At 39.8% G+C, this 20,238-nt stretch overlaps 2 protein-coding genes and 1 long non-coding RNA gene across 3 annotated transcripts; all 3 read left to right on the forward strand.

Moving 5' to 3' along the window:
- Positions 1-898: 898 nt before the first annotated feature.
- LOC103510716 (metastasis-associated protein MTA1-like) lies at positions 899-4,686 on the forward strand. Its single transcript, XM_008475400.1, has 3 exons — positions 899-1,016; positions 3,810-4,063; positions 4,672-4,686. The coding sequence occupies exons 1-3, from the start codon at positions 899-901 to the stop codon at positions 4,684-4,686; spliced, it is 387 nt and encodes a 128-aa protein (XP_008473622.1).
- Positions 4,687-7,174: 2,488 nt separating this feature from the next.
- LOC103521734 (metastasis-associated protein MTA1) lies at positions 7,175-19,908 on the forward strand. The gene is made up of 4 exons (XM_008475401.3): positions 7,175-7,372; positions 8,056-8,336; positions 18,939-19,115; positions 19,490-19,908. Exons 1-4 carry the CDS (start codon positions 7,227-7,229, stop codon positions 19,873-19,875), a joined length of 990 nt encoding a protein of 329 aa, XP_008473623.1. The 5' UTR covers positions 7,175-7,226; the 3' UTR covers positions 19,876-19,908.
- On the forward strand, positions 13,758-14,592 carry LOC113465337. The gene is made up of 2 exons (XR_003391929.1): positions 13,758-13,797; positions 14,249-14,592. It is a non-coding gene; the product is annotated as an uncharacterized LOC113465337 (long non-coding RNA).
- Positions 19,909-20,238: the final 330 nt, after the last annotated feature.

The raw sequence follows: 20,238 nt of genomic DNA on the forward strand, positions 1-20,238 counted from the left end.
TTTGAACTAGGGTTGGGACATCGACATCGATGTTTTGAAAACATCGATACATCGGAACAAAAACATCAATGTCAACATCGATGTTTTTCTTTCGATGGAAACATCGAACATCGATGTTTTAACACTTGTTTTAGAAATTTAGAAGGAAGAAAAGGCGGTTTCGAATCTCGGCCGATGAGAACTTCTTGTTTCTCAACATGAACTTACATCTCTTATCTTAGATTCCCCTATAAGATTTTTCCCAGGGACTTTTTTTGCCCTTACTGCCCAGCCTTGGACATGTTTGGATTATTCTTTATAGTATAAATTCTCACACCGGTATCGGCAAGGCATCTCCCAGCCTCATCTGATATGTTGGGCACGTACCTGACTTTCTATTTCTATACTTATATGTAGTGTAAAAGTTAACCCTTATCTACTCTCCCTCTTGAGAGTCTTGGGCCTTGGGCCTAGATTACCAATTTCCCTTCTTGAAATCTTGACCCTCCTAAGGTCCTAAGCATCCCTCTTGGGCCTTAGATCACCAAATTCCCTTCTTACTTCTCCAGTCCTTGAGGGACACCCTGTTTTGTGTATGGCATCAATTTTGTCAGACAATGATGATGGCCTTCAGACTTTCTGTCTGGTCTTTTTTCTTTTACTATATCCGCTGTTGGATGCTTCTTCCACATCCTGCTTCTTCTTCTCTTCATTTCTTATCCTTCTCCCATTCTCCTCCTCCTCATTCCTTATCCTTCTCCCACTCTTCTTTTCCTACTCTTCCTCCTCTTACACAATCATATTTTGTGGTTGCATTTTCTTCTAGATCTATAGTAGAGTAATCTAAAGCATGTGACTAGTTAAACAAGCTATTTTCCAGCTCCAACCCAACTATCTGGCGTCTTGCAGATAAAGCAAAATGCGCTCGACCCTTGATGCTATCGAAGATAGTAAACCAGAGAAAATGTCATTTAAACGATACAGGCGAAAAGGGAACTTGAAATACCTTGTCCACTGGTATACTGAAGAAACGGTTGGTAGGTATCCTATTACTCAAGTATGTATCTTAACAAAAAATTCTTTGATACTCGTACAATAGGGTACGGGCACTATAGTCGTATGAAGCCTCTCAAATTTGCCTCACCTATTGAACTACGGTTGATTTTCTCGAAGATAAAAATTGGACATGGAAATCTATCTTCAACATTTTCTTTTAGTATAGAGGAATTTGGCTCCTTTTTTATTGCTGGGCGTCCTATGGGTTTCTAATTTATTGGCTTTAATTATAAATATGTAAGTACCCTAAGGTAAGAATGATCCTCATGTCCAACGCAATTTTCAAGGTGTAAGGCGTAAGGTAAAGGCGTTTTTCGTCACCTTTTATTAACCCTACAGCCCCTCATCTGTGTTGTTTTTGTGTATTTATCCTCCAGTTTCCATCACACAAATTACTCCGAAACATCTCCTGGAGATTGTTCCCGCACTAATCAATAGAATATTCTTCCTCTCTTTTACTTTGCTGTTAGTACTTTTTTTTCACCCATAACTCCTTTCCTTCATTTTCTAGAAAACTTTTACATTTTCCACCCATCCCCTCGCCCAAAAGTTATACGTAAACACACAAACGTATAGCGTATACATAGATTATACATTTGAAAGTCTTTTCTTCTTCTTTTTGTTGTTGAGCTTCGTCTTCTTCTTCTTCTTCTCCTTCTCCTTCTCCTTCCTTTCGGGGGGATCTGACTTGAGTCCCGACTGTGATATCCGAGTTGCGTCCGTCCTATTTGGGTCCCATTTCTGAAATTTATCATCCCTGAGCTACCTGAGCTAGTTTGAAGGTATACCTACATGTAGTACAGGGTGACAAAAAAATACTGTACGCAGCATTTTCTCAGCTTTCATCATGTAGGTACCTACAATCGATAACGTTAAAAATTCAACTGTACTTGTTCAGAAGTTGCGTCAATGGAATGTTGCTATAAAAGGAGCTGTCACAAATGAGCAGTAACCAGTGTTATTATAGGCTATAGGGTCTGGTTAAATGCAAAAAAGATCTTTCAGAATTTGAGCAGTGACCAATGTTATTATAGGGTTAGGTTAAACGCAAAAGACAAGTAGGTACCTACAAAAATAATAGCAATAGCGTTCATGTTCAAAGTTTGTTCCTATAGGCCTATTATAGAATAAAAAAGTTATATCATACTGTATAGGTACAGTTATTTTTGGTCACCCTGTTCGTTAGGTATATACTTATATATTTACTTTATGGTCTCAAGTATATAGGTACCGGGGACGCAACTCGGATGACCTTTTTTGAGTTGGAACCCAAATCGGATGATTTGGGATTCTCGGACTCATCTGGTGTTCCTCCTTCCTTTCCTTCTTCTTCTTCCTCTCCGTCTTCTTTCTCTTCCTCCTCTCCCTTCTTCAATGTCCAATGCCCCAATGTCTCTTTCTCTTGGTATGTTTTAGTAATTGATAGACATATCTTATTGCTAAGTATTGTGTTTAACTTTGGGTCACTCATTGGCATGGTTCTTCTCCACATTAATCCCGAAAGTTCTGTCTCCTGGGTAATAAAAAGGATCCCCAAATACCCCTTCCTCCTCACACAACTTTTGCAGCCCCCTCCCCTCTCTCTTCTCTCCCTACCCTCCAATCCCACACCCACTTCTCATCTAACCCAGCGTATCAAACAAAACGAAAAAACCACCTTTTTTACCACCCACCTCAAACTTTTGAGCACTTTTCATCCTCTCCCTCTTTTTCCTTTATTTTTCTTTCCACTTTATTCCATTCCTTTCGAGAATTTCTGCTTCTCTCGCTCTGTTGTCTGTTTGGGACGCATATTTTAAAAGAATGTTAAATACTAATAATTATGCTGGGGACTGAACCAACGAAATACGGTCTAGATTTTCACTTGAAAACCTTTCCTTTAGTTGGTGAATAGTATCGTCTGTTGATTTTAGTTTCATTGAAAGTGGAATGGCGGTGAAACACTCACTTATCTTAAAAAAGTCTGTACTAATAAAATAAGCTAAGAACCCAACGATCTAACCACTGCATTAATCCAAGAAGGCTGTAAAAAAAAACTCCAACTTTTGAGTCATATTTTTGCAAGCGCTGTTGTGACCCTACGGGAAACAATGAGTAAAAATACAATAGAAAAAGGTCACCCTAAAAAAAGTAACTTTATTATTGCAATAGTGTTTGACCACGTCTTGAATTTTATTTATTATCTCATATTATTGATTTTTTCTCCTTTCTTTTTCTCTGAAATGAGAAGCCATTTGCATAATTTTTCGATGTGTCCTTTGAAATTTTACCGTCATTAATTCTTCACCCATGTAAATCCAAGAGAATGTTGATCAGTTTACATTGAAAGATCAAACAAATGGTATCTTTCGTGCCACAATATTTGGGGACAAGGGTTATATTTAGCAGAACAATTCGGTCGCTATATGGATCAGTAGTTCCTAATCTTTCGTCATTATTGACCTGCACAACAGTGGCACGAACACTTTCAGTGTGCTCTAGGCCAGAGGACTGAAAGGGACAGTCTTGCCATGAATGATTTGTCCACTTTGCACATTTGTTTACATTATTTCAATTTCGAATTTCAGCAAAATCATTTTCCCTGCCATAAAAACCTAAAATTTTCAACAGAATTATCCGACTGTAAAATAACTGCCAGTGCATAGGGTTTGAAATTTTGTGAAGCGCTTGTATAAATCTAGGTGCAGCTGTATGGTCAGTATCCGTAGTAGAATTTAGAAACATCAGTCCCCCTTCCTCGTCAAAACTTAACCATCCCGTTTCTTGTGTTTCAGGTGCCTTAGAGTTGGACAGTTCGGACGAGTCATCCGAAATCTCCTCCATCAACAACGGCACCAGCACGACAGACAACGGCCATCCCGGAGGCACCAGCAAGGAGCTGACCAACAAGCAGAAACACCAGCTAAAACAACGCGAACTGTTTCTTTCGCGCCAAGTCGAAACGCTTCCCGCCACACACATTCGCGGCAAATGTTCGGTGACCCTCCTCAATGAAACAGAATCCCTACTCAGTTACCTTAATAAAGAAGTAAGTGAAACAGCTGAATTCTTACTTAGTCACCTTAATAAAGTAGTAAGTGAAACAGCTATCCCTACTCAGTTATCTTAATAAAGAAGTAAGTGAAACACAATCCCTACTCAGTTACCTTAATAAAGAAGTAAGTGAAACACCTAAATAGAATCCCTACGGTAGATTTCAGTAATGGGAGTGAATTTGTTTGATTTATGAATTAAAATAAAGATAAGTTGAGTTTAAAAGAAGTTGAGTTGAGTTTAAAAGAAGTTTCATTTTATGGTCCGCACGATGCACGCATGGGAGAATTTTTAATCATCCCAAAAGGAGTTTTTAGTGATCCAAAAAGGACGAGTAAGTTTTCACGAACTGTAATAAGGGAGGCCTTATCGTCCTGAATTCGAAGAGAGAAAGAGAACAGGATAGAAAAAAAGCCAGTCGTTCCTTAAACGAAAACGAACCTTAGATATAATTAAGATAAAGTTCGTCACTGGTGGGAATCGAACCCGCGACCCAACGCTCATAAGGCGAAAGTTTTTTGCACCAATTGTTTTCGTTCCAAAAAAGGGTTATAGTCACCTCCCAGATATTTTTCAAAATACCACCACTCTTACACCCCTTAGCGGTACTACAGTTGAGTGATTAAATCCCCGTTTAACCCCTGGGGAATAGGGGCTAATTATCCCCAAGTTTGAGAAGCACTAAGGATTTTCACTTTTGGAGACCACGTTTTTCATCCATGGCAGCAATTTTCTAAAGCGTTATCCAAGGTAGTTTGATGCTGATTAAAAAGCAAGAAAAAAAATAAAATATGTATGTACCGGAAATTTATTGCAAAGTACAATCAATAGTCCTCCTATGCTAGAGGCACATATGCTGCAACTAGTTTTAGGAACCAAAGATATTAGTATGTACCCAAAAATACGCTAGGTCATTAGATTATTACAAATACTTGGAATACTTATGCAGAAACAATATAAACATCATCAACTCAGAGCGTGGGAGCTATGTAGATTATCTTCAAGAAGAGTGGTCCCTAACCTGGTGATAATCACCCCTGAACAAGGGTGATAGTCACCTCCCAGATATTTTTCAAAATACCACCACTCTTACACTCCTTAGCGGTACTACAGTTGAGTGATTAAATCCCCGTTTAACCCCTGGGGAATAGGGGCTAATTATCCCCAAGTTTGAGAAGCACTAATCTAGTCTGTACTATACGTGTACCTCTTTGTATCTAAGTACAGGTGCAAGACATAGAGGTATTATTGAACCTTGAACTCCGAGAAGACCAAGGTCTCAAAGTTTCAAGTTTTGCTTTACTAGTATTAATGTCAACATTTTTCATTGCTTTCATACCAATTTTCACCTATTACCTAGCCTAGATCCTTTGTAGTCTCTTTACCGAGTAAGCTTTTTTGATGCTTTCCGTATTTTGAAATTTTATTTTGGCAGTACATACATGCGCACATGTGCAGAAAGAGGGAAACAGGGTACTAAGAAGTATTCAATGAATTTGAAGAAGGGCATACAAGAAAGGCCACGAAACTGGGTACAGTAAAGAGCAAAAATCAGCGACAAAACCCGAAGGATGTCGAAGAGATGGGGAGAATTATAAAGTTATGTCGAAGATATTGGGAGAATTAAAGTTATATAGGTAGGTACATGACAAAGAGTGAACGGACGGACACACATATAACACAACACAAACTATACTTCAAGTCGAAGAAGAACAAAAACCTATACGAAGATTGGAACTCATTAGACTGAGACAAGATCAGATGGACTGGTGGACTAAAGTCAAAACTTTGAATTATACTCAAGCACTAATGTCGGAATACGGTCTAATGATCTTACAGACCGCGTTACTGCAAAACATGTCACGAACACTGGCGGCAGATCTGAGCGTTTGAATCTACCGCTATTGCTGACTCGGGTTGTCTGACTTCAGGACTTCCAACAGGGAGGATACCAGCCTGAAATTTCCTTTTGCTTTCTCTAAAACCAAATGTCAGGCTAAAAGTAATCACTTTGTCACAATAGGGCTGATTTAGAGGCTGACTAAAAACGCCGACCCCATTTGAAAAAGAAGATTGCTGACATGTTATTTGAATCTACCGCTATTGCTGACTCGGGTTGTCTGACTTCAGGACTTTCAACAGGGAGGATACCAGCCTGAAATTTCCTTTTGCTTTCTCTAAAACCAAATGTCAGGCCAAAAGTAATCACTTTGTCACAATAGGGCTGATTTAGAGGCTGACTAAAAACGCCGACCCCATTTGAAAAAGAAGATTGCTGACATGTTGAATCCACAAACATTTTTATTTGATTTCGTCCACCTGCCATTTTTTATATAATTGATATTTTAATTTCCACGTATGTTATTGTTAGTTGAGAAACCAAAACAAAGATGGGGCTTCCACTAATAATTGGATCTCGCACACACGAAGGTTCTTGAGAGAGTATGGCTGTGTGATTTAGACATTAGTAGTGTCTGTAGTGAATTATTTACTGGATAAACAATCAACACCAAATCGCGGATGACTTTATGACTAAGGCCGAGGTCCATAATGTGAGTTTAAGTTTTAATCAATTTGATTGGCTGAAAATTTTAAAAATCAATCAATCAGATTGCTTAATCCGAGAGTTAAACTTAAATAAGTATGGCACAACTAAAGCCGGTGTACACAATCGCTTGCTAGGAAAAGAGTAAGGTGTTTTAGAAGGAAGAAAAGGCGGTTTCGAATCTCGGCCGATGAATACTTCTTATTTCTCAACATGAACTTACATCTCTTATCTTAGATTCCCCTATAAGATTTTTCCCAGGGACTTTTTTTTACCCTTACTGCCTAGCCTTGGAAATGTTTGGATTATTCTTTTATAGTATAAATTCTCACACCGGTATCGGCAAGGTATCTCCCAGCCTCATCTGATATGTTGGGCACGTACCTGACTTTCTATACTTTATAGTGTAAAAGTTAACCCTTATCTACTCTCCCTCTTGAGAGTCTTGGGCCTTGGCCTTGGGCCTATACCTTATCCATTTGAATATGGCAGCAAGGAGTCATCTAAAAAGTAGGCTACGTTGCCAAACGTGTCAAAGGTTCAACGGTAGTTTTCAGGTACATTTGCCCGAGCGCTCGACTGTTCGAGTTCAGTGAAGCAGCCCTCACTGCACATGAGTGCGGCGGCTGCATCCCGTGATATTACCCTATTCCATGCTATGGACACCCTAGACAAACACAAGTATAGTCTGGCCGAGGCTATCAGTAGTCTGGTCCCATCCACGGGGCCCGTGCTGTGTCGAGACGAAATGGAGGAATGGTAAGCATACCCATATCCTGCAAAAACGACTTTTAAGCATATCTGAATCAGGGTAAATGGGTTCGAGTTTTTCTTTTCCGCTCTGCAGGTATGGGATATACGCCAGTCACAGTCCTGGCCTTGAAACTTAAAATGGACTAATTTATTTCCTGAATAGGAATTCTAAAAGACGTAGGAAAAAATGAAGAGCTAATCCTCAAAGGGAATTTACCCTTTTCCCGCTTTCGTATTACTTCAACGCACATTCTTTTACATCCATGCCTATCCAAGAACGGAAAAGTCTGGTTAGAAAATTTCCGCCCTGGCCGGGATTCAAACCCACCACCTCCGGGTTGAGAATCAGTGCTCTAGACCACTCGGCCATAGAGGTGGGCGAAAGGGAATTTACCTAAAAACAATCGAATCTTCTTCTTCCTAGCCTTTTCCGAATAGGGTCGGCGTTTCTTGTCAGTCTCTTCCAGGCTCTATTGTGTACCTCATGCGCTCATGCCCTGTTAAATTTTTCTCGTTCAAGTCTTGATTCACACAATCCTTCCTCCTTTTCTTCACCCTCCCTGCTCCTTTTCTCTCCCTCATTTCCATTGTCTCAACTCTTTTCCCTCTCATCTTAAAAACAATCGAATATTATTTGATAAATGAAGCGAATTAAATCGAATATTAACGTGATATTGTTTAATTTCCAGGTCGGCAAGTGAAGCCAATTTGTTCGAGGAAGCGCTGGAGAAGTACGGCAAAGATTTCAATGACATCCGCAACGATTTTCTGCCGTGGAAAACGCTCAAGAACATCATCGAGTACTATTACATGTGGAAAACCACGGACCGCTACGTACAACAGAAGCGGGTGAAAGCGGTAGAGGCAGAGTCGAAACTGAAACAAGTATACATACCTAACTACAACAAACCGCCGCAGGGGAGTGCAGCAACCCCGGGGGTGGTGAATAACAATAAGTTGTCGACGTCAGGTGAGGTTCTATTCTAAAATTAGTTACCTACCCACTTTTTTGCTAACATTTTATTGCAAAGTATGGTGTTATATATTGTTGTACCGGCTTTAGCTGTAGCCGAAAAGTGATGAGTTGATGACCAAATAGAGAAAATACCTCTTCTATCAGCCATACACCAGGGTGATGGTCTCTAGCCTTGTATAATTGGCTCGTCCTGAACCGCAGTCAAGCATCGCATCGTGAGGACTTGTTCTTGTCCTTTTAACACAGAAGGAACCCTTTGAAAAGTTGAAAACTGCCAGCTAGCTAGGCTGGTTAGAGTTAGCTGTTCTCCTTCCTGTTTATAGTCCCACAACTAGACTGTCCACGTCAGGTGAGGTTCTATTCTAAAATTAGTTACCTACACACTTTTTTGCTAACATTTTATTGCAAAGTATGGTGTTATATATTGTTGTACCCGTTTTAGCTGTAGCCAAAAAGTGATGAGTTGATGACCAAATAGAGAAAATATCTCTTCTATCAGCCATACACCAGGGTGATGGTCTCTAGCCTTGTTTAATTGGCTCGTCCTGAACCGCAGTCAAGCATCGCATCGTGAGAGCTTGTTCTTGTCCTTTTAAAACAGAGGGAACCCTTTGAAAAGTTGAAAACTGCCAGCTAGCTAGGCTGGTTAGAGTTAGCTGTTCTCCTTCCTGTTTATAGTCCCACAACTAGACACTAGCCTACTCTCTGTTTAACGTCCCCTAACCAGACTTTTCACATGTCAACCTACATTGTCAGTTTAAATAAAGTACCTATATTAAATAGCTGAATTCCGTCGCTTCGCTCCGGAATCCCGCTAGTTCATCCCGAGGCATGGCCAAACTTGTGGAAAAGGCATGGCCGAACTTGTAGTTATCAAACTAAAAACATAAACGAAACTCAAATATTAGGCGAGCGAGGAAAAGTTTTCTATCCCGCAGTCTCTGCACTCTGTGTATTTCTTATGGAGATTTCAGCGATCAAAAATTGATCATATCTCAGGATCGGTGTAGATTTTCGCAAAATCCTTTCTTATTGCACACCTAGACCATAAAAAGAATATTCCTACCAAATTTCAGCTTTCTAGGTGGTGTGGTTCTCGAGATAGAGCGATCAGTGTGTGAAATGTGAAATGTGAACTGTGAATGAGTGAATGGATCTTGTTCTTATAATATAAGACTAGCTGAATTCCGTCGCTTCGCTCCGGAAGCCCGCTAGTTCATCCCGAGGCATGGCCAAACTTCTGGAAAAGGCATGGCCGAACTTGTATTTATCAAACTAAAAACATAAACGAAACTCAAAAAGTTGGTCGAGAGCGGAACATTTCTCTCCCGCAGTCTCTGCACTCTGTGTATTTCTTATGGAGATTTCAGCGATCAAAAATTGATCATATCTCAGGATCGGTTTAGATTTTGGCAAAATCCTTTCTTATTGCACACCTGGACCATAAAAGGAATATTCCTACCAAATTTCAACTTTCTAGGTGTTGTGGTTCTAGAGATAGAGCGATCAGTGTGTGAAATGTGAAATGTGAATGAGTGAATGGATCTCGTTCTTATAATATAAGATATCTTATATTATAAGAACGAGATCCATTCACAGTTCACAGTTCACATTTCACATTTCATAGTTCACACACTGATCGCTCTATCTCAAGAACCACAACACCTAGAAAGCTGAAATTTGGTAGGAATATTCCTTTTATGGTCTAGGTGTGTAACCCGATCCTGAGATATGATCAATGTTTGCTCGCTAAAATCACCATAAGAAATTCACAGAGAGCAGCGACTGCGGGAGAGAAAACTTTTCCTCGCTCGCTTATATTTGAGTTTCGTTTATGTTTTTAGTTTGATGACTACAAGTTCGGCCATGCCTTTTCCACAAGGTTGGCCATGCCTCGGGATGAACTAGTAAGTTATAAGAACGAGATCCATTCACTCATTCACAGTTCACATTTCACATTTCACACACTGATCGCTCTATCTCTAGAACCACAACACCTAGAAAGTTGAAATTTGGTAGGAATATTCCTTTTATGGTCTGGGTGTGCAATAAGAAAGGATTTTGCGAAAATCTAAACCGATCCTGAGATATGATCAATTTTTGATCGCTAAAATCTCCATAAGAAATACACAGAGTGCAGAGACTGCGGGAGAGAAAACTTTTCCTCGCTCGCCTAATATTTGAGGTTCGTTTATGTTTTTAGTTTGATAACTACAAGTTCGGCCATGCCTTTTCCACAAGTTTGGCCATGCCTCGGGATGAACTAGCGGGATTCCGGAGCGAAGCGACAGAATTCAGATAGTGTATAAATAATTATACACAGCACCCCAATAAAATTTATCATTAAGTATCTGTATGTTGCAAATGTCGGGATCTTTGACCATTAGGTCTTATTTAAATGTCATTTAACCCTCTCATTCTGAAGCAACAATCACTTGGTTTGCTCAGCATAGGTAGTTGTGTCTGTGTATGTGTGTGTAATTACGAGCAGTATAATACCCATGCTACGTACTTGGTATTACCTCTATGCATTCATTAAACCCCGCGTATATAAAAGAAGCGAGAGAGAGAGAGGCGGAGAGCGAGCGAGATAGAGAAAGACTTGTCATTATAGACAGAAGGCTTTAGGGTCACTGACTCCCTCCACATATCTGGAATCATTACAAAACTATATATATGACTATTCTGCTCTCTGCTCTGATACTAGTTTTACACCTTTCATATTTGTACACATAAACAAAGTTCAATGTTCATTTAGAATTTGGATGGGGGCTTTCAATTATCAAAGAAGCATAATTATGCTAAACATATTATGTTTTTAAAATATAAATAAACATGAAATTTAATTTATAAAAGAAAACAAGAGGATTACTTAAGTCCAAGTTAGACGCTTCTACAATTTCCAAGTCCCTAGTGGACTCGAACCGTTGTACGCAAGAGTCGGTTGGAATGCGATTAGTTGTAGGTATTTCAAATCAGCTTCAACTTCAAATCGGTAAATCGGATGCATGCGATTGTTCCCTTTTCTAACTTTTCGTTGGGTCAGATTCGTATAAGCTTAACCCATCCTTTAGGGCAGTTGCTCCTACACCTAAGCCTCAGAGTGGGCTTTTTGAGCATGTTTCGTCGGGTCACCAGCTAATCCTCGTCTTCCTCTTCTGTTCCCCAGGACACGTTTTTCTACTGTCTAGTGTTCGACCCCGCACAGAAGACCCTTTGCATGCGATTCTTCTCTTTTCTAACTTTTCGTTGGGTCAGGTTCGTATAAGCTTAATCCATCCTTTGGGGCAGGCCCCTACACCTAAGCCTCAGAGTGGGCTTTTTGTGTGTGTTTCGTTGGGTCACCAGCTAATCCTCGTCTTCCTCTTCTGTTCCCCAGGACACGTTTTTCTACTGTCTAGTGTTCGACCCCGCACAGAAGACCCTGCTCGCCGACAAGGGTGAGATCCGGGTGGGTAGCAAATACCAGTCGGATATCACCCCCTACCTAGGAGAAGCGTCGAAGGATCCGAACTGTCGAGAGTCGAAAGATTTCGAAACGCTTGTATGGACGCCACATCATAGCTTGACGGACAAGCAGATCGATCAGTTCCTTGTCATTTCCAGATCTGTAGGTAAGTTCCAGGAATCAGACCGAGAATTTATAGTAGAGTCTAGTAGCCTTCTGAGATAGTAGAATACAAAACTCTGTTTTTTAGCATTTAATTTAAACCATAGAATAGATTAGAAGAGAATATGTATGCCTTGTTTATCCTCCTTTGAACTGAAAATTTCCTTCGCCCCTGAAGTCTAACCAATCTCGAAAAAAGCAATTTTCAGGACATTCCCCTTTCTCCCAAGTCACTCAAACTTTGTTTCGAAAGTTCGAATTGTAGGTCCATACTTGCATAGATCAAAAGTTAAAAGTTGCCCACGTGCTGAGGCTCGAGAAATGTACGACTCGGCCATTAGTCAGAGGCAAAGTGCCCATTAAGTTAAACTTGTCCCGAATAAACCGGACCCCATGGAGCGTGCTACCATGTCCCCGACCCCGGGTTCGATACCGCCTGGCGCCACGTCTTCCTTGCTACTCAAACGACGCGCCTTTGATGAACTCAATGGATTGGACGGTAAGTGAAGACGTCCGCATCCCTCTCAGTATCAGGTAGGCCTGATGACAGGTACACCTGGTAGTGTGTGTGCTCATCAGGTCTACCTGATATTGAGTAGCTGGCCTTATAGTGCTAGAAAAAGTAAAAATATACTAGCCAACAGCGACAGCACTTTGATAGAGGGAACTGCTATCTGCTAAGATCTTATCGTCCCGAATGCGAAGAAAGAATGAAGAAAGAGTAGGAGAAAACCAGCCGTTTCGTGAACGAATCTCATGAAATCCGCCCCAGCGGGAATCGAACCCGCGATCTAGCACTTACATGGCAAGTACGCTTTATTCTCCTTAAAACTTCTAATCACTGTGTAAAATTTGATATCTGTTTTAAAAAGTTCTAATTACCATGTATTGTATGACTTGATATCTGTGTTTTCCATAGTGATACCTCATCAGGGCCCCCCCACCAAGCGAATACACAAGGACCCCTCTCTGTCCTCCTCCATCACCCCTCTGCCCCCCGCCAGCCTAGGTATTAGCCCCATGGAGCTAGACCACGCCCCTGTCAGCCTCCTGCCCCCGCCCCCCACCGCTATGAGTCTTCTTAATGGAGGGGCGGGAGGGGCCTCACCTAGCAAGAGAATGAACCCCATGTCGTCTTCGAGTAGGGGAAGGAAACAGGTGATCTCTTGGATGGACGCCCCTGATGACTTGTACTTCCGATCTACGGACCTGAGCAAGTGAGTAAACACTCTTTTGTTGGTTGTAGCTTTTAAAAGACGTAGGAAAAAATGAAGAGCTCATCCTCAAAGGGAATTTACCTTTTTCCCGCTTTCGTATTACTTCAACGCACATTCTTTTACATCCATGCCTATCCAAGAACGGCAAAGTCTGGTTAGAAAATTTCCGCCCTGACCGGGATTCGAACCCACTACCTCCGGGTTGAGAGTCAGTGCTCTTGACCACTCAGCCATAGAGGTGGGCGAAAGGGAATTTACCTAAAAACAATCGAATCTTCTTCTTCTTCTTCTTCTTCCTAGCCTTTTCCGAATAGGGTCGGCGTTTCTTGTCAGTCTCTTCCAGGCAGCCCTATTGTGTAACCTCATGCCCTGTTAAATTTTTCTCGTTCAAGTCTTGATTCACACAATCCTTTCTCCTTTTCTTCGGCCTCCCTGCTCCTTTTCTCTCCCTCACTTCCATTCTCTCCAGTACTGTCCCTCTCATCTAAAAACAATCGAATATTATTTGATAAATGAAGCGATCTTCTTTGATCTTCTTCTTCTTCCTCTTCTCAAACACCTTCCTCTTTTTTTTTTTTTTTTTTTTTTTTTTTTTTGAAAGCAAGGAAACCATGGAGAAGATTAATAGGTAAGTTAAAACGAGACTCGTGTGTCCTCTCCATAAGAAAAGAATCGTTTCACAATTCACATACAATTCGATGGTTGGAATAGATCTTCACAAAGTTAATTAGTTTTCAATCAAGTATTTAAAAAAAAGCAATACATATTATAAATGAAAGGTAGTCTTTATTCCAACTATGCGCGAGGAAAATCATGGATCTGTATTCGGAACTTACCTTAAAATAAATCCGAGTTTTCGACGTCTTGCGTTTTGTGTGTTATTGATCTTAGTGAAATACCTCAGTGGTGTGGTTGTTAGCGCGGTGGACTTCGGATCTGGAGGTTCGTAGTTCGAGTCCGTCCAAGTCATGTGACGAAATTTAGCAAGGTGTATTGATCTGAACGACATTTGTGACGCATTCGTGCTTTATACTATTGAAATGCCTCCCCAATTTTAATCTTATCTCTCTATTCTGCAGGTAAGATCTACCCAAGTACAGATGCTCCACTGCTGTCTCATAGGACTATCGTTAGCTCAAATAAGATCCCTTCCTAGTGGTTTGATCCGTGTTCAATTGATAGACAAACACATTGAGTGGCAAACGGATCAGATGAATTCCACAACCCCCCTGGTTAGAGCACTTGTGTTAAGAAACGTTCGGCGTGACAACTTCCAAGTATATTTATTAAGTTGAGGGGAAAAAATCGAAGGAAAAAAAAAATCACTATCATTTAACCATTGTGGCTAGAGAATTTTCTCAAGTCATTGTAGTGGTTAAATAAAAGGAACTTCGAGTTTCCTTTGCTCTTGATATACGGTGCAATTTCAGAGGGGTGATTTAACGAATACCCAATAGGTAATGAACAAGTTTTTGGGGACGAACTGTTTAAAAATCATTAGTGATTGGATCGTAATATTAAGTTGAGGGGAAAAAAATTGAAGGAAAAAAAAAAATCACTATCATTTAACCATTGTGGCTAAAGAATTTTCTCAAGTCATTGTAGTGGTTAAATAAAAGGAACTTCGAGTTTCCTTTGCTCTTGATATACGGTGCAATTACAGAGGGGTGATTTAACGAATACCCAATAGGTAATGAACAAGTTTTTGGGGACGAACTGTTTAAAAATCATTAGTGATTGGATCGTAATTGCTCATCGACTTTTAGCTTTTATTAGGATGTTTTATAGTCTGTATAATGTAATTTGAAATGAGACGCTGACAAAACTAAAGTTAACTATTTTTTCAAAATATGTTTTAGAAGTTTTTTGTGTGAAGTCACGGAATTGACTAGAAAATGGGTGGTACATTATGAATCTGTGTTCACAATAATGAACTTCATATTTATTTGGTTGACTTTCCCCACTTGCGAAATTAAATTTGAAAAGGATAGCTTTATAATGGTCGAGGTATGGGATTTTAGGCTTTAAAGAGAAGAAAGAAAAGGTTGCACAATTTGAAATAGGATTTTTATATATTATCTGTTCTCTATTTATACGTATGTTTTTATGTATGTATCTCTAAAATTGTTTAATTGTGACCATAATTTTCACAAGTTTCAATACCCAAATGTTTCGTACTTAACAGTTATGCAGTTATCTTCTGTAGGATAAAATGAAATCGAATTAATGTATTACTTCAAATATGAATTTTGGTGGAGGCATGGCACATCCATTTTTATGGAAGTTTGCACAAAAATTTCGATGTTGAAACTTGGAGTAGGTATTTTTTCTCTGTTTTGTAATTGAAAATTTCTATGATTTTTTTATGATGTACATAGTATAATATATTTTATCTGCCCTTATAATTCTCATGTAAAATTCTCAAAAATGGTGTCTGTCCTAGAGTAAGAAAATTTCGTAAAGGTTTTCCATTATCCAGAAGGTAAACTCAATAAGAATCCAGTGCGCCCTTGCTTGTCAGACTTGTAGTGTTGCAAATTTGGTCACATACTCACCATTAACCCAATGAAGATCATGATAGAACCCTTGTGTGTCAGACTTATAGTGTTGTAAATTTGGTCACATACTCACCATTAACCTAATGATCATGATAGATATCTGACACACAGACGTAGGTAATGGTAGAAGTCTGTTATTAGGGTTTAAAATAATAAAATTACTAAAACTACTGGTGGTTTAGTTATCTTCTGGTTGTATAGGAAAGAGAGACCTCTCTACTGTATTTTTATCACTTGTACATAATTATTTGAAATAAGATTAGCTGTTCTAAAATATGCATTTGTATCAAATGTTCAGGAATCTCAAACAAGTTAGTATCTTTTCCAGGGTGTGTACTAAAATCAAAAAATTAAATCCCCTTACTTTTTTGGATTTTTGTCTTTTTTTTTTGTGAAATTCCCTGACTTTTCCAGTCTCTATGAAATTCCCTGACTTTTCCCGGGTTTCCAGTCTGGTAGGCACCATGCTTATCCCAGGGTTAATCCGAGATTACTAAGATCATAATTAGTACACGGACTTCCCTATCTAATAGACTCCAACCTTATGATTTTCTCTGAGGATTGTTTAAATCCAACATTACTTGGGAATCTTGGTCCGTTGGATGGAGCAGTTTCAATTCAGTCATCACAGCAAACAGTTGGTAAAGAACTTGAGAAATCATCATGGCCATACGTTTCACGGTAAGTATTCCTAGAAGCTGTCGTTTTAAAAGGTTTATTCTATTCTATTTCTATTATGGTACTGGTTGCTCCTCTCCCGAGAGAGTATGCAATTAACACTGCGACCTCTGTAGATCTATTGTGACCAGTATTTTTTCCCCTGCCCGAGCTACTATCCCCCGGCCTTGATGGAACCTAGAAGTACCCTCACTGGTATATTTCAACCTCCTCAGTTTCTCTAAAATTCACCTGCAGCACCTCTAAAGAGTCCGCATACTCAGGTTTATTCTAGAGAAAAGCTGTGAGTCCATACTAGAGAAAATCTGTGAGTTCATCTACTATCCCATTAAGAGGATACCAAGAGGTGTCATCAAGGCCAAAGAGCTAGCTCAGGGCCCCCGAGTCGTAGGGGTCTGTTGAGGGATATTCAGGTACATAATTATGTCATTGTACCCTACTTCCTGAGACGGACGTGACCGTAGTCCCATTCAGGTACCCTACCTAAAAAGAGCCAGTGTTATTGTCTGTGGCTTGACAGGGCTGGTTTTGTCTCAGTTTTACGTCCTCCAGCGAGACGAAAAAGGTTTATTACTATTAGAACTTAACTCGGGATAAGTGTTTTCCTTCTCAGGATAAGGGTTTTCCTTCATTTCTTGGAAATATGAGGTTCATCTCGGAGCTAATTTTTCTCGATTTCCTGTAAAACTTCGAAAATTATTTAATATTTTCCAAACAAGTGACTCGTGCTTAATACGATCCCACGCGATAAAGAAGTTTTTTGAAAAGCTAATCCTCCAGAAGAAGTTTCAGGTAAAAGTCTGTATCAAAAAGAAAATTAGAAAATATGTACAGCTAACTCCGTTATTCAAGTTTTGTTATTAGTTGGAGAAAAGAAAGAAAAAAAAATAATAATAAAATAAAAAATAAGCATAACTTCAAGTAAGTAAATCCTCCTTACAGTAGCACGGAGTATTTATGTTTAGTTTAGCTGTCAAAAATAGAATCTTCAGTAGTACCTACCAACTAAAATGTGTTAATCCCCAATAAAGGCCCTTCACCCCCGGGGTTTTCGTGTGAACTTTATGTGTGTATGTATGTATATCAAAAAACCTTTACAAGGCATAGAAATCGGTCTAAATTTTTCAAAATCGGGAAATGGGTGGAAATATCCTTCTTATGATCTCCTAAGTCCCTAAGACAGTTGGAGAAGGTGGTGTTGATGGCTGATACCTCTCAATCCTTCCAAAACCGAGAGATAGGTGGCATGCCCATCTCAAGGACACGGAAAGTAAAGTAATTAGACAGATTTACAACTATAAATGTAAGTCCAAAGTGGTATTCAGCCCAAGATCGACGTATTTAAAACTCAAATTTTGCTCGATTTTAATTTGGTTTCAGACTCTGCTTCTGGTTGCTGTGGCTTGCTTCCTGGTTGCCATAGTAACGGTTCAAGCTCAATATGGCGGAGGCAGAGGTGGATATGGCGGAGTACAATCCCCATGATCTCTTCTTTCATGACGTAGGTAATTGAAGTTGAAAGAAGCTTGCTAGTTACATACTAGTACACCTGGGGGGAAAGAAGAAGAAATAAATGGACTGAAAAATAGATTAAACACTGGTGTTCACTGGGTAGGTATCTTTGGGTTTTCACTCTGCAAAAAACAAAAATCTTTTGTACTTTGGGTTTTCCCTGTGCATTTTTTTTTTGCAACTTAAATAAAAGGTTGGACAGTGAACTACAAATGAGTAGATAAATAATTCAGGGTGTCAAAGATCAAATACTAAGTAGGTACCTACCTATTGTATTTTTGTCTCTTATCTGTTTAGAGTTGCATGGCAAGATGCTAATCTACTGCGTTTAATGTAACTTAGCTAGACTTTCCTTTTTTTAAGCACTCTTTTAAATTGCACGCTTTAAACTACATTTTTTAGAACACTTCTAAAGCAATCATCTTCCTTTATCTATTCAGTTTCCATGATAGAAATTTTACACCTACAAAGACGGTAGAACCTTCTGGATATCTGATAGAGCCTGTTGGAGATGTACCCGTTAGATACTAAGTTGCAACAAACAAACCATAAAGGATACGTTTTTTGGGACTTGGAGTAAACTCAACTTTTCCCGAGGATACAGGGAGTAAACTCAACTTTTCCCGAGGATACAAAGCACATAGTAGTTAAGCAGACAAGAGAACCACGATCATTCATCACAAGCCAAACATCGAGAGAATAATAAATTTTCCAAAATGCTCAAGTCGAGGGAACCGTGTATATTTGACTGCCTATGTCGAGGGACTAAAAAATCCCTTTTTATTGTTTTACCCCCCTTTAATTATTCATGTAATTTAATGTTTAAATTCACATTTGTACTCTTTATTTATGAGAAAATAAATATTTTGGGTTCCTACTAGACATACGTAGGTGTTACCCACCTAAAAAAAAATCTGACCATTTTTACTTTCCGCACATTCTTATAGGGCATATCCCAGACAAAAAAAAAAAAAAAATATATTTGCTTTGAATGAAATATTTGTCAAATGGTTCCCATCAGGTCCTGGAATGGTTAATGGCGCCAACGGGGATGTCCTGATTAGTAACAAACCGTGCGAGTCTTGTAATGTGACTGTGTCTACCAACTGGTTCCCCTGGTATTCGGGTACCAAGATCTGTATCAACTGTCACGCATTCTGGCGGAAGTATGGCGGACTCAAAATCCCTGGTAAACTGAGTAAGTTGTTCTTATATTCATTTACATTATCAAGTCTTTCCATCTACTATGAGAGAGTGCCACTTATATTGGTTTATTGATTTATTTGTTAGGTAATTTTGACTATCGAGGTGGGACAGGTAGTCCGATTTTATTAGCACAGTATTCCCTTATAGTCTGAGCAAAGCCATCAGTTGAATAATAGGTACTCCAATTTTTTGTTTTATGACACTTGCAAAGGATCTCGTACTGAGAAAATGGATGGAATAGGAGAGATTACCTAGTTCAGCCGAGGCCAAAATATTTTCCTTTTCAATTGTAGGTAGTCTGAAAACATTAAGTTCCCTTGTTCATGAGTGCCCCTCACTAATAAAACATCCTCATTTTCTCCCAAGGTGACGGTGAGCTAGACTATCTCAAGCCCAACAAGAAGTCGGGCAGCTCCTCTCTCTCGGAGGAGGACAGGATAGGCCCCAGTGGTCTGGTAGGCCACCGACCCCACCGCTGTTCGGTACCCGGCTGCTCTAAGGAGTTTAAACTCAAGGCACACCTCCATCGTCACCTGGCCACAGGGCATGGTCTAGTAGCGCGACCTGGATCACCGCGACCCATCATGAAGACGCGCAACGCGTTCTATTTGCGCGCAACCCCACTGACGCGCATATCGCGTCGCTTGTGCAGACATGTCATACAGCCACGGCATGCGGCGCGCTCCCCGTTCTGGTGTATCAACATTGCGGCTGTCAAGACAGACTGTGAGTATATTGAGAGTTTTCCATAGGGGGAATAAATAGTACGGAGGACTTCTCGTGTAGAGAAGTAGGAAAAGCCAGCCTAGTTAGCTTAGTTGGTAGTGCGTCTGCCTTGTAAGCACTAGGCCGCGGGTTCGATTTTATCCTGATGGGATAATGTTCGTTCTCGGCAGGGCTGGCTTTCTCCTATCCTGTCTTCCTTCTCTCTTCGATTTCGGGACGATAAGACCATAGCAGTTATATCTTCTGGTTGTATAGGAAAGAGAGACCTCTCTACTGTATTTTTATCACTTGTACATAATTATTTGAAATAAGATTAGCTGTTCATTTGCTACTGACCCTCTGTTTCCTTGACCACAGTTCTTTGATTGTGCTCAAGTGGTTGAGGGCTC

The sequence above is a fragment of the Diaphorina citri genome, unplaced genomic scaffold (assembly GCF_000475195.1).
Source record: "Diaphorina citri unplaced genomic scaffold, Diaci psyllid genome assembly version 1.1 scaffold636, whole genome shotgun sequence".
Taxonomy (NCBI): Eukaryota; Metazoa; Arthropoda; class Insecta; order Hemiptera; family Psyllidae; genus Diaphorina; species Diaphorina citri.

Bases quoted from the DNA above. Each gene is read 5' to 3' on its own strand.
- LOC103510716 (XM_008475400.1), top strand. From the start codon at position 899: ATGCGCTCGACCCTTGATGCTATCGAAGATAGTAAACCAGAGAAAATG. The intron at 1,017-3,809 runs GTAGGTATCCTA...CTTGTGTTTCAG, and splicing joins GTATACTGAAGAAACGGTTG to GTGCCTTAGAGTTGGACAGT.
- LOC103521734 (XM_008475401.3), top strand. From the start codon at position 7,227: ATGAGTGCGGCGGCTGCATCCCGTGATATTACCCTATTCCATGCTATG. The intron at 7,373-8,055 runs GTAAGCATACCC...TTTAATTTCCAG, and splicing joins CGAGACGAAATGGAGGAATG to GTCGGCAAGTGAAGCCAATT. The intron at 19,116-19,489 runs GTAAGTTGTTCT...TTTTCTCCCAAG, and splicing joins CAAAATCCCTGGTAAACTGA to GTGACGGTGAGCTAGACTAT.